The sequence below is a fragment of the Euleptes europaea genome, chromosome 9, assembly GCF_029931775.1.
Source record: "Euleptes europaea isolate rEulEur1 chromosome 9, rEulEur1.hap1, whole genome shotgun sequence".
In the NCBI taxonomy this organism is placed as follows: Eukaryota; Metazoa; Chordata; class Lepidosauria; order Squamata; family Sphaerodactylidae; genus Euleptes; species Euleptes europaea.
The window spans coordinates 78563724-78578538 of record NC_079320.1 but is presented as its reverse complement, the minus strand read 5'-3'; the positions used below and the strand labels follow the sequence as shown (position 1 = coordinate 78578538).

The 14815-nt window shown below is 45.1% G+C and overlaps 1 protein-coding gene across 1 annotated transcript in view; it reads right to left on the bottom strand.

The window, feature by feature from the left end:
- Positions 1–11863, bottom strand: part of SEL1L3 (SEL1L family member 3) — a 60109-nt gene extending 48246 nt beyond the window's left edge. Inside the window, exons 1-2 of the mRNA XM_056855104.1 lie at positions 11382–11863; positions 2590–2716 (exon numbers count right to left, since the gene is read on the bottom strand). Of these exons, the coding sequence (XP_056711082.1) occupies positions 2590–2716; positions 11382–11652 (398 nt within the window). The 5' untranslated portion in view covers positions 11653–11863. The remainder of the gene's footprint in view (positions 1–2589; positions 2717–11381) is intronic.
- Between the last annotated feature and the right edge of the window lie 2952 nt (positions 11864–14815).

The window sequence follows — 14815 nt, the reverse complement described above, 5'->3', positions numbered from 1 at the left end:
CTGCAGCCAACAGTAACAGCTCTCTACTCTTTTCTAAATGACAGCCTTTCAAATTCTGAAAGAGAGCAATCATGTCCCCCCTCAACCTCCTCTTCTCCAGACAGATTTGCTGTCAAGGGTTTCCTGCCTACCACGTAGCAAAGTAAATCGTCAAACAGTGCCACCCTATGCAGAATCCTATCCATCTAAGCTAGGGTTGCCAGCCCTGGTTGGGAAATACCTGGAGATTTGGGGGATGGAGTCTGAGGAGGGCGGGTTTTGGAGAGGGGAGGGACTTCAATGCCATAGAGTCCAATTGCCAAAGCGGCCATTTTCTCCAGGGGAACTGATTTCTATCACCTGGAGATCAGTTGTAATAGCGGGAGATCTCTAACCACCACCTGGAGGTTGGCAACCCTACTCTAAGCCCACTGACTTCAATGGATGCAAGTAGGATGAAACTCTACTTAGAGTAACCCTGTTAGTCAAGCAGGCTCCACAGCTGTAACTCTACTTAGAGTAACCCTGTTAGTCAAGCAGGCTCCACAGCTGTTGCTAACTTGTCACAAGACAAATAAAGGTGCAGTTTGTGCAAATTGAAGGAATGGGTGGAAAAATATCTGAAAGCCTTATCTCTGTTTGTTCACGTAAATCTTTGCTGGTTTGTGAGCACATATTGCTGGTTAAGGAAGCGTTTTTAAAAGAAAACTACTGGCGTGGCATGTTGCACGCATCCCAGACTCGTCAGCATATTAAGCAGCAGCATATTAAACACGGGAAAACTTGGGGCGAGCTTGATTTGTACATTGTGAGCTTCCTCACAAACTAAGTTGTGGGGCAGCATAGAAATGTTTTAAATAAATAATGGAGCAAAGAGCAAAAGCTTGTTCACGCATGCAGGTACCCAACTAAACTATTTCTCCACTTGATACCAGCATGTACATCATGTAGTGCAGGGGTCCCCGACCTTTTAAAGCCCTCGGGCACATCTGGAATTCTGACAAGGCCTGGTAGGCGCAGCAACAAAATGGCTGCTGCAGGGGGCGGAGCCTGCCACAAAATGATTACTGCAGCTTAGCTTCAGTAACACACTGCAGATCCGTGTGCTGTGGTGGCAGCTGCTGCCAAAGCAACATTTTAAAAAATCTGCACAGCCCATCAAATCTCCAAAAGTCAATCAGAGGCCTTGCTGGAGGAAAGCCCTACCTGGCCCCACCCACTTCCTAAAAACGCTTGGTGAGCACCAGAAAAGCTGTCGGCGGGCACCATGGTGCCAACAGACACTATGTGGGGACCCCTGGTATAACAGTTCTCAAATTGTGGATCAGGACACTAAGTGGATCATAATTCTTCCTTGAGTGAGTGGCATGCCCAGGAGGAAGACGAAGGGGAACTGGGAGAGAGGGACCTCTGGGAGGCTGAATGGGAAATTTGGGTTTGTCCTCTACGTAAGGTGTAAAATAGCTATGAAATACAGCCTGTGGCACAGTAATGAATACTGAACAAGCCAAACAGAATATAAAGTTGTTCCCTGTTAACTGAAGTGAGATCACTGGGGACTCCTTTTATTTTGGGCTGGGAGAAAGTAGTGTTGAGTTATTTTTTAAATGTGTCCTGCACGGTACTGGCAAAGGCCTGCCGATCAACCAGTGCCTGCCAGTCAACTAATAAGAGTCCACTGGTTCCAGGCCCTTCTTCCCAGGGCTCGTCTGACACCGTCCAACAACAAAGCCTTGAATCTGCAGCAGGAATCCCCGAAGTTCCAGTCCTCGGTTCCCCTTTTCCAGCTTTCCACCAGCCTGTTTCTCTTCTCACTGCCAGTCTGCTCCTGCCTGTCTAGGCCCACCAACCCTCTCTCTCTTCCTCACTCCTCCCCTCTCCAGAGCCAGGGAGATGTAGTCCTTCTGAAATTCCATCACTGTGGTTTGCTGCTTTTATACACTGTTTCAGAACTTCCTAGCCATTATTAAAAACAGAAATGCGGTGGTCTGGTAAAGCAACACAGCTTTATGACTTTCAAAGATGGGGTTAGTTTGTTCGCTCATGACGCTTTCATCCTAGGATCTAAAAACTCTCAACTCAAATGTTGACAAGTTACAAATTGGAGTGGTTTCCTTGGCTTGAACTGCACTCACACATGTGCCCATTAAGCAATTCAGCATTAAGGTTTGTGAATCACAACATTTCAGCAGGAATTAGTATCAACAACAGAATGTGTGAACTGGCAAACTAATGGAAAGGATTATCTGGAAACCAGTTTTTAATTTACCCTTTTTCCACGAAAGAATGGCAAACAGAAAGACAGTAAAACAGGGGTGAGAGACAGATGGAGGAGAAAGAATTTAGACTTTAAAATGCACACAGGGGGGTTACCGCACTTTGTATTCCCAGCGATGTATTAAGAGTTTGAAAATGTTATAAAAAACATCGCTTTAAAAGGGTTTTTGGGTACCACGGCTTATAAATGGTTGGAAGACGTCTTCACAGCTGAAGGGGCCAAACAAAGTGCGAACAGTATTTTTTATAATGTTTTCAAACTTTTAATACAATGGTGGGAATACAAGTGCAGTAACCCCCACAGTTACCCTCATGGTGTTTTTATTTGCTTACATGGGGTAACCAATCTGATGCTTCCTGATTGTTTCCAGCTCTCTGTTCTTGAATTTCTGAAACTTCTTCACAATGCCTGCCATCTCTCCACTGGATGCGTATGGAAAGCTGAGGATCTCAACAGCGTCTGTAAAAAAAACAGCAATTTTTAAATTTGTCAGGAACTACAGTAAGTTATAAGCATCTTCCTACCTACAACTCCTTGTTCTTTACCAGTGCACAGCTGACAGGTTGGTGAAAAAGAACAAAATATTTTGACCAACTGTTTTGTGAATGCAAGGCAGAGTATCTAAACATCTCCCTTGTTCAAAAGATTCTGTACTGCTGGAAAGGGAAATCATTCCTGGCTGCCACGTGTTGCAGCAATTGCTTACCGTGTACAGCACAGGCACAAACTGGAACCAAAGATGAACTCTGGCTCCTTCTTGCAACCCGATCCTATGCACGTTTGCTCAGAAGAAAGTCCTACTGGACACATTCCAAACTCAGTGTGCACAGGGGTTGCAACCTTTGACAATGTTTTCAAAGGATCCACAGAAACTGGATCTTGTAAGCCACAGATCTAATAATTGAGCATTGAACATGAGAACTATAATTGCTTCCCAGTACACTGTTGACATATGTGTCTATGTGCTGGTGTTTTGAAATTAGAGATCCAGGACACTGGGTGGGTACAGCAGCGTGTGCATATGTGAGTTTGGGGGGGTAACACTGTTAACTTTCCCAAAGCCAGAGATAACAAGGTAGTTAGTTCTTGCACAGCACTAGGCAGGGAGTAGTCCAATTTTGGATAACTCACTTTCGTGGTATTGTGGTGTCAGAACTCTACAAGCTAATATTTTGGGTAATCCAGAATGTCACCAGCAGGTAATTTAATAGGAGATACTTCTGCTACTAGCATAGCATGGAATTCTGCTGTAGCTAAGTACGCAGACAAACAGTTGATTAAACCAAACAAATTATAATACAATTGCAAAATGAACAATCACAAAATCTAAAAAGGGGTGTGTGTGTGTAAAGTGCCATCAAATTGCCTCTGACTTATGGTGACTCTATGAATGGCCAGAGGCCATTACAAACATATCAAGGATACCACAAATACATATGAATTCTATGAATTAATGACCTCCAGAATGTCCAGTTGTTAACAGCCTTGCTCAGATCTTGCAAACTGAGGGCTGTGGCTTTTTTGATTGAGTTAATCCATCTCATGTTGGGTCTTCCTCTTCTCCTGCTGCCTTCAACTTTCCCTAGCACTATTGTCTTTTCCAGTGACTCTTGTGACTGAAATATAATAGCCTCAGTTTGGTCAATTTAGCTTCTAGGGAGAGTTCAGCCTTGATTTGATCCCACTTATTTGTCTTATTGGCATCCCATGGTATCCACAAAACTCTCCTCCAACACCACATTTCAATTGAATCAACTTTCTCCTTTCAGCCTTCTTTATTGTCCAGCTTTCACACCCATATATAGCTAATGGGGAATACAATAGTATGAGATATCTTGATCTGGATTGCCAGCAGCACATCCTTGCACTTAAGGATTTTTTCTATCTCCTTCATGGTGGCCCTTCCCAGTCTCAATCTTCTTCTGATTTCTCCCTTTTGGTTGATGATGGATCCAAGGAATAGAAAATCTTGACAATTTCAGTTTCTTCATTGTTAACTTTAAAGTTGTGTGATTCCCCAGTAGTCATAACTTTTGCCTTCTTGATGTTCAGCTGAATCCTGCTTTGGCACTTTCTGCTTTAACCTTCATCAATTTTCATTCCACCTTCATGTAAATCTAATTCAGCTTTTCTTATGATATGTTCTGCATATAGATTGAAGAGATAGGGAGATAAAATACAACCTTGTCTGTCCCCTTTGAACATATAGTGTTTCTTGTTCCACATATGGTAACAGTCTTTGCTGTAAGATTTTGAGCCAGTTGCTGGCACGTTGCATTATTATTTACTTTTGCTTCTCATCTATCTTTAACAATTTTAAGAGTTTTAGCCATCATCCATGAGGCTTTTCATTTCTTCTGGCTACAGGAATAGTCTTTGCACATTCTTCTTTGATAATCTTTCTGGTTTCAACCCATAGTTCTTCTGGTTCATGTTCACTTGGACTTGGTAATGCAAATCTGTTCATTATAGGGTTTTTGAAGTAAGAGAGGATCAGAAGTGGTTTACCATTGCCCTCTTCTACTAACCAAGTACTAACCAAAGTTAGTTGAAGTGGCACTCCCGTTGTCTAGGATAGATCCTCCACCTTAATCACCTTCCATTGCTGCTGATGCCCAGTAGCTAACCTTCAAAGATTCCTCTACCCCCATCACTATTGGAACTGTTTTTAAAAATACCAGTAGAATTAATCAAGTGGGTAACCCATTCTTCAAGCAATATTGTCCCTTTCACAATTTACCATACACTATTGGTTCTTGTAGGTTATCCGGGTTGTGTAACCGTGGTCTTGGAATTTTCTTTCCTGACGTTTCGCCAGCAACTGTGGCAGGCATCTTCAGAGTAGTAACACTGAAGGACAGTGTCTCTCAGTGTCAAGGGTGTAGGAAGAGTAATATATAGTCAGAAAGGGGTTGGGTTTGAGCTGAGTATTGTCCTGCAAAAGTATTGTCCTGTAAGTATCAAGATAATGTGCTAATGAGGGTATGGTATGTTAATATGGAACCATTGTATCCTGAAGTGATCTGTTAATGTGTGTAATCCAAAACTAATCTGTATGGCTATTGTTGAATGTTGTCTTTGTCTGGAGGTTTTTCAGGGCAGGAAGCCAAGCCTTATTCATTCTTAAACTCTCCTCTTTTCTGTTAAAGTTGTGCTGATGTTTATGAATTTCAATGGCTTCTCTGTGCAATCTGACAAAATAGTTGGTAGAATTGTCCAGTCTTTCAGTGTCTTGGAATAAGACCCTGTGTCCTGTTTGTGTCAGTCCATGTTCAGCCACTGCTGATTTCTCAGGTTGGCCAAGTCTGCAGTATCTTTCATGTTCTTTTATCCTTGTTTGTATGCTGCGTTTTGTGGTCCCGATGTAAACTTCTCCACAGCTGCAAGGTATACGATATACTCCTGCAGAGGTGAGGGGGTCTCTTTTGTCTTTTGCTGATCGTAGCATTTGTTGTATTTTCTTGGTGGGTTTAAACACTGTTTGTAGGTTATGTTTTTTCAAAAGTTTCTCCATAACCTACAAACAGTGTTTAAACCCACCAAGAAAATACAACAAATGCTACGATCAGCAAAAGACAAAAGAGACCCCCTCACCTCTGCAGGAGTATATCGTATACCTTGCAGCTGTGGAGAAGTTTACATCGGGACCACAAAACGCAGCATACAAACAAGGATAAAAGAACATGAAAGATACTGCAGACTTGGCCAACCTGAGAAATCAGCAGTGGCTGAACATGGACTGACACAAACAGGACACAGGGTCTTATTCCAAGACACTGAAAGACTGGACAATTCTACCAACTATTTTGTCAGATTGCACAGAGAAGCCATTGAAATTCATAAACATCAGCACAACTTTAACAGAAAAGAGGAGAGTTTAAGAATGAATAAGGCTTGGCTTCCTGCCCTGAAAAACCTCCAGACAAAGACAACATTCAACAATAGCCATACAGATTAGTTTTGGATTACACACATTAACAGATCACTTCAGGATACAATGGTTCCATATTAACATACCATACCCTCATTAGCACATTATCTTGATACTTACAGGACAATACTTTTGCAGGACAATACTCAGCTCAAACCCAACCCCTTTCTGACTATATATTACTCTTCCTACACCCTTGACACTGAGAGACACTGTCCTTCAGTGTTACTACTCTGAAGATGCCTGCCACAGTTGCTGGCGAAACGTCAGGAAAGAAAATTCCAAGACCACGGTTACACAACCCGGATAACCTACAAGAACCAATGAACTCTGACCGTGAAAGCCTTCGACAATACCATACACTATGTTCAAATCTGAGGTGTCTTGCAGAAAGAGATTAATGTGCTACCTTATGTGTAGATGAGTAAGCAGCCACGGTATGCAAGGTTACCGTCCACAGTTATGAAGATGCCATCTGGATTTTTAATTTCAGTAATATTCGCAGCTAGAACAACTAGAAGTGCAGGATATACTTTCCCACCTTTTTGCACAGTGCACAAAACAGTTGTCTCTGTATCATTTGGAAAACCCAGAACTAGATTAACTCTTCAATTTTTCTGTAGATTAACTATTAACTATTGATAGATTAACTATTGCTCTGCCCGACATCAGATATAAAGCACATGTTTTCCAGACCATGGTTTTATGTCAGAATCTCTGAGAAATAAACACCTAGCTCTCTGCATAAGTTATGCAATAGTTATTTAAAATGTTATCTTTTTCTTTAAGATGCGTGTGTATGTGAACGTGTGAGTAAGCATACATGAGGGATAATCATACGTTCAACTTGCAGAAAATAATTTTTGGTTATGCAGTTTGTAAAGCCAAGAGGAAGTCAGGTGCATACTGTGGATGAAGAACCTGTTGTACCTTTGGTTTAAATATTACACTGGATTTTTACCCTCGAATAGTTTTCCTTGGCCAACATGATTCTTTCCCCCTTCCAGTGTACTCTCTCTGCATGCCAAAACCTATTGAGAAACTGTACCATAAAAACTGATCAGGAAGCTTTTTGCCCTTTTAAAAGTTGGATGAATTATAAAAAAGCTTTCCCCCAAAAAAACTCAAAAGGTAAGAAAACCTGCCAGAATAGTCCCTTTTCTACATGCCTGCCCCTGGAATTCTTCTCTGATTCTAGAAATTAGAGATTTACCTCACAAACACTGCCTTCCCAATATTCAGGGTTCAACATCCAATATTTCAGAGTCTGAAATTGTTTTGGATATCAGGACAATGGTGGATCCCATGATTGGTGTAAGATGGATGAGGGATGATCTCGCTGTAGATCCCAGACCACAGGGCTCCCACAATCCTCAGTACAGTTAAGAAGCCCACCTTCCAACTTGTACCAGTATAAAACTGGCAGGATCCAACCCGCTGTGGAGATCAGCAATCAGTCTTTGAAACTTTTTTAAAAAATTAGCCTAATAGAAAAGACATTATCCCAGAATCTACCTAGGCCAGAAGGCTGGTCCCAAATTTGAGTAAGTGTCAGGAGCAGGCCATGAAGACAGTTCATGGTTGTGCTCCCAGGTGTTGTTTTGCAGTTCTCTCCAAGGCCAGTCTGTGCCCCGTGTATAGACTTCATAGTCCTTCATAGATTCCTTTAGTGTGGGAATTGCCAAGTATTCCTTCCTGCCACTGGGAGGGGGGTTGCCTAGGATTACTGCTTATCTCCTTTTGCTTTTCCATATATGCCATGTGCCTTGCCTTAGCCCCTTATTAGTGTCATTCTGAATATGGCTTCTGTAACCTGTCGAGTCTAATCAATAAAACTGCTTTCGTGGACTTGCCGTCTGCTGGAATCTGTTTATGGGTTTGCCACAGGACTGGAGCTCACAGTAAGCTATCACCTGCCCCGAGCCTGGCTTGCTGGTAATGAGGGCGGGCTATAAATTTGAATAAACAAATAAACAAACAGTCTGCTGGCATAGTTTTTTGTTCTTTTTATTGGTTGGCAAAAGAGTGTGACTAAACTGAGGCTTTCATACTTTGGTCACATTATGAGAAGACAAGAGTCACTGGAAAAGACAATCATGCTAGGAAAAGTTGAAGGCAGCAGGAAAAGAGGAAGACCCAGCAAGAGATAGATTGACTCTATAAAGGACCCTCAGTTTGCAAGACCTGAGGAAGGCTGTTAAAGACAGGGTGTTTTGGAGGACATAGATTCATAGGGCCGCCATGAGTCGGAAGTGTCTTGACGGCACTTCACACACACACACACACACACACACACACACACACACAAAAGAGTGTCTAAATCAGCAGAAACTATGCTGGAGTGCATGTAATATAAATTTGTAACTTTAAAGATTAACCAACAGGTGGGTCAAATGGAGCAAGAATATCTAGAATCACAGAGTTGGAAGCGACCACCAGGGTCATCTAGTCCAACCCCCCTGCACAATGCAGGAAACTCACAACTACTTCCCCCACACACACCCAGTGATCCCTACTCCATGCCTAGAAGATGGCCAAGATTCCCTCCCTCCCATGAACTGCCCAAGGCAGTAATATCTATTACTATAGGGATTTACAGAGCTTTATATTAAGTTTTTTTTTCTCAAAAAGCAAACAAGATTGGCAAAAATAACAATATGGGTATCGTATTCATGTATTTTCAGCACAGAATTGTGCTGAGAGGTGCTGAACCCCATCAACATCCTTGCGTCCCAGGTAACAGAGTTCACATTAATGCTGCCCAACACCAAGAGGGCACCCTCTGCATGTACATCTCCGTCTGGAAGAAAATTAAGGGACCAGCTCTCTTTCATTTGACAAAAGCTACTCAGGCCACTGTTGCCTACAGTGATTCTTGCTCACCACAGTCGACCAGCGTAGGGGCTATTTACAAGCTTGCAATCCTGGAACCCAACACATTGAAAGGTTCAGGCCAAGCAGCATTTCTCTTCTCAGAGGTTTCATTCCAGAATATTCCAGAAGGGTGCATCAATGACAAAAAACATTTTAGAAAAAATATCTTCCTTGATTGACTGTAATAGATGGTCCCTAACAATGTTTGAAGATTTTGCAGACAGGCAGATCTGATCACTTTCTCCTCCTCAACTGCTTCACCTCAGCAGAAAGTTTAGAGGAAGAGGACAGACTATGTTCTGGCCAACGTGTCTCCTTTAGACAGTGTGGTGCAGCGGTTAGAGTGTCAGTCTAGGATCTAGGAGACCCTAGTTCAAAGCTTCACTCCACCATAAAGGTATGCTGGATAACCTGGGGGCAGTCACGCTGCAGCCACGTCCACCTCACAGGGCTGTTTTGAGGATAAAATGGGGGAGAAGCGTGTGTGCCCCGAGAAAGGGCATGATGAAAACGCAGTAGATAGACTGGCCTCAGAGAGAGCCTTCCCCCCCACAATATTCCTTCTCCCTTGGAAAAATTCTGTGGAATGCTGATTTGTAGCACCAACCGCCTGTAGACCAGCCCACGACTCTGTCCCCTTCCCTAATGAAAATTTCATAGTCTGCGAGGCAAGTTAGAACAGGGTGCCTGTTTCCAGCATTCTCCTGGAGCGCCTCACAATTAGGTTGGCATCTCACTATTGTTATTTATTTATACATACATAAATACTCCATTTTTCTTCCCAGTGGGAATCCAGTGTGGTATAGTGGTTAAGAGTCGTGGACTCTAATCTGGAGAACCAGGTTTGATTCCCCACTACTCCACATGCAGCCTGCTGGGTGACCTTGGGCTACGAGCGCATGAAGCTGCCTTCTACTGAATCAGACCCTTGGTCCATCAAAGTCAGTATTGTCTACTCAGATCGGCAGCGGCCCTCCAGGGTCTCGGGCAGAGGACTTTCGCATCACCTACTTGCCTGGTCCCTTTAACTGGGGATGCCGGGGATTGAACCTGGGACCTTCTGCATGCCAAGCAGATGCTCTACCTCTGAGCCACAGCCCCTCCCCATAACAATACTTGTGCTCTCACACACACCAGCACTGACATGCGTACTTCGGTAGAAACTTTCCAGACATTTGATTACCATCCGGTCTTAGGAAGCAACCCAGGGGCTTACCAAGGGAAAAGTGGACGAGGCAGAATCCAGAGCCGCTGATTTGGGGGGTGGGGGAGGGTTTTCCTGGGGGTCACAGTCACAGTTCTCTCAGCCCCACTTACCTCACAAGGTGTCTGTTGTGGGGAGGGGAAGGGAAGGTGATTGTAACTGGATTTAAGACTCCTTAACGGTATAGAAAAAGCAGGGTAAATGAACCAACTCTCCCTCTTCTTCAAAGTGGCTTACAACATCAATCTCTTTGGCTTCATTTTACCTCCATAACAACCACTCTGTGAGGTAACTGAAGCTGAGAGTGTGTGACTGGCCCAATGTTACCCAGTGCGCTTCCAGGGCAGAGTGGGGATTTGAATCTGGGTCCCACGGATCCTAGTCTGGCACTCTAACCACTACACCACACCAGCTCTTTAATAGTACATGCATATTCAGAAAAGCCCTGTTTAGGCATAACACAAAACTGCTTTGCAAGATCATCCAAACCTGGGCCACTCCAGGACATTTCCCTGCGGTCCCCACCTTTTATGCAGGGATGTTTCCCTGTGGTCACCCCCACCGACTGCTTCGGGGCTTCCTTTTGATGATGCATGCCTTATCCACCCATCAGAAGTCGCCTCACTTTCCCTGCACATTTTGCCCGCAGATTCTGGCTAAAACAGCATCTGGAAAACACGGGCAAAATGCACGGGGAGAGCAAGGCAATCTCTGATGGGCAGAAAAGGCATGCATAATCAAAAGGAAGCCCCGAAGCAGTCGGTGGGGGGTGACCGCGGGGAAACGTCCCTGCATAAAAGGCCATAGTTAGCTTGGGTCTGTCAAACCGAGATCTGAACCATGATATGAAAATGGTTTATCAACCACAGTTAGTCTTAGCCATGGTGTCTCATGATGCATGCCCTGGCTTAATTCTGGCCAGTTCCCGGGTGAGCCTCATGTGCTGGCCAAAGTAAAAGCCACAAAATAAGCCCGATTATCTGTCAGCGGAATCGTGTTGTCACAAATGCTAACCACAGTTGAAATAAACCATGATTTTGTGTTCTGTCTGAACCAAGGCATCATATGCCAATTTGGCAACAAAGACAGTTCCCCTCCAAGAGGAAAATGCCTACCTGTCTCGTGCAGACACTGAGGAATCCTGTTTGACTGCAGTTTCCATGTATATTCCAAGTTCCATTTCAAACACACTTTGTGGTCTTTGTATGGACGCTCGAAAGGTGGAACAGTTTCCAACAAAGCGTAGTCTTTGGCAACAGCCTGCAGGTATCCTTCCCCTCGCTGAGTGTGATGGATCCTCACTTGCTTATGAGTAATCCATGCATACAGTATCACTGTATGCACGATTAAGGAATGTCTGATGAAATAGTCATCTCTGAAAACCATGCTGCTTGGAAATTTCAGCTTCACCGTTCGACTCCTGCTGCTGTGGAGGTGGCTATCCTCCCAGCTCTTCTTATACACTGACACACCTGTTCTGAATTCCAACGAAGCTATGGCCTCTATAGTGACGATGCATGGATTTGAGCATAAATAGTAAACAGAAACTTCAGTGTCATTGAGCACCCTTTTGTTCAAAACATTCAGATTAATGTAGTCTTCATAAAATAGATCATATTCAGGCTGAGGACGGACAGGTGTCGTCAGCAGTGTTTCCCTTCCAGAAGCCGGCATACTTTTCTAGGAAAGAAAAAGATGAGAAAATGTTTCTTTATTACTAAAAGGTAATTGATGCAAATGATAGCTGTAATGATCTCCATGAAGATTTTTTTTCCAGTTAGATTTTGGGCAATAAGTGTAAACCAAATATCTATTTGGGACCAGTTACGGTCACCAAAGAACTTGGTAATGAGCCCTGAATGTCATCCCAGTTTAAAGACTGTGCTCTCCCAAATACATTCTCGCCTGAACAGCTATCCAGCAGGACTCCAGAGCACTCCGGGGTAGCCTAAAGGCTTTTATGAGAATTTTATCAATCATATTTTTTTAAAAGAAGCAAAATAAGGTTTTGGTAGCAGAGACCCAAAAATGGAAGGACAACGATAAAAAAACAAAAAGGTATGGATGTGAAAGTTGGACAATGAAGACAGCTGATAAGAAGAAAATTGATTAATTTGAAATGTGGTGTTGGAGGAGAGTTTAACGGACACTGAGGACCACCATAAAAGACAAATCAGTGGGTTCTAGATAGGGTTCCTAGCTCTGGGCCTGGAAATACCTGCAGAATTTTGGGGTGGAGCCTGAGGAGGGTGGGGTTTGGGGAGGGACTTCAATGGGGGTATAATGTCACAGAATCCACTTTACAAAGCAGCCATTTTCTCCAGGTAAACTGATCTCTGTCATCTGGAGATCAGTTGTAATAGTGGGAGATCTCCAGCCACCTCCTGGAAGTAGGGTTGCCAACCTCCAGGTAGTAGCTGGAGATCTCCTGCTAGTACAATTGATCTCCATCCGATAGAGATCAGTTCACCTGGAGAGAATGACAGTTTTGACAACAGGACACCATGGCATGGAAGTCCCACCCCAAATCCCACCCTCCTCAGGCTCCACCCCAAAAATCTCCAGATATTTCCCAACCCGGAGCTGGCAACCCTACCTGGAGGTTGGCAACCCTAGTTCTAGATCGAATCAAGCCGGAATTGTCCCTAGAAGCTCAAATGACTAAACTGAAGCTAACCTACTTGGTTCACATTATGAGAAGACAAGAGTCACTGGAAAAGACAATCATGCTAGGAAAAGTGAAAGGCCGCAGAAAAAGGAGGAAGACCCAACATGAGATGGATTGACTCCATAAAGGAATCCACAGCCCCTCAGTTTGCAAGACCCGAGCGAGGCTGTAGGGGCACTTAACACACCCACACCACAACAAAACCACAAACTCCTTGTGTTTCTGAGGTCATTTCTGCATGGGAGGTTTTGCCTTGGATTTGCCACTCCCCAGATACACCAGGCTAGCCTGATCTTGTCAGATCTCAGAAGCTAAGCAGGGTCGGCTCTGGTTAGTATTTGGATGGGAGACCACCAAGGAATACCAGGGTCGCTATGCAGAGGAAGGCACTGGCAAACCACCTGTTAGTCTCTTGCCATGAAAACCCCAAAAGGGGGTCGCCATAATTCAGCTGCGACTTGAAGGCACTTTACACACACACAGATGCACATTTACCCCATCCTAGTTCTCAAAACTCTGCATGGGGGCTTATTGTTGAGTTCTGAGAATTCTGAGGGGGTGAATGTTCATCTAGAGAGCGGTCAACCCGAGGCGAAACCTCCCAGGCAGAAATGAATACTTAGTGGCCATGAATGCATGGGAGGTTTCGCCTTGAACTTGCCTCTCTCTCGATGCATATTTTTCCCATCCGAAATCTCAAAACTCTGCACGGGGGCTTATTTTTCAGTTTGAAGCATTGGGATGGAGGGGAAATGTGCATCTAGACAGCAGCAAATCCAAGGCCAACCCTCCCATGCAGAAAGGAATACTTAGTGGCCATGAATGCATGGGAGGTTTCGCCTTGAATTTGCCTCTCTCGATGCAGATTTTTCCCATCCAAAATCTCAAAACTCTGCATGGGGGCTTATTGTTTAGTTTGAAGGATTGGGATGGAGGGAAAATGTGCATCTAGACAGCAGCAAATCCAAGGCCAACCCTGCCATGCAGAAATGAATACTTAGTGGCCATGAATGCATGGGAGGTTTCGCCTTCAACTTGCCTCTCTCTCGATGCATATTTTTCCCATCCGAAATCTCAAAACTGTGCTTGGGGGCTTATTTTTCAGTTTGAAGGATTGGGATGGAGGGGACCTGTGCATCTAGGCAGCAGCAAACCCAACGCCCACCCTCCCATGCAGCAATGAAGCCTTTGGGTCCCTCCAGTCAGCGCGCCCAGCGCTGCCCCCCTGCCCTCGCCCTGCTTCCTCGGAGGCCACCCCCCCCTGCGTCCAGAGGGGGGCTTTCCCTGCCCAGGCTTCGCCCCCCAAGGTTGCAAGGGGGGCCGGCGGGCGAGGCGGGCAGCGCGGGCGCGCCGGGGCTCACCAGCAAGAAGCCCAGGAGGGGCCAGCAGAGGAGGGGTCGCGCGGCGCTGCCCATGGCCCGGCCCGGCTGCTCCGGGGTCCAGCCGGGGAAGTCCGGCCACGGGGGAGCAGCAGATCCGGCTTCCTGGACGGAGTGCGGGGAGGAGGAGGAGGAGGGCGCGGGAGGGACCGCCCCGGGCCAGCAGCTGCAGCAGCAGCAGGTGCGCCGACCAACAGCTGCTGGCACGGAACCGCCCGGCTGGAGGCGGACCGGGGGGGATCTGGCGGCCCCCGTGTTGGCCGGCTTGGGGGACGCTTCAAGGCGAGCCTGTAGGGTGTTCAAGGCAAAGGGACTGGCGGGCGGGGTTGCCAACCTCCAGGTGGTACCTGTACGTGGGCCATGGTGAAGACTGAGATTTATGAATTCACCCAGGACCTAAGGATACTTTGTATATAGGATTGGATGATTTTTGCATCTACACTCTGTTTGTATAGTTCGCAGTGGGTCGCCATGTTAGTCTCTCTGCAGTAGTAGAAAAGGG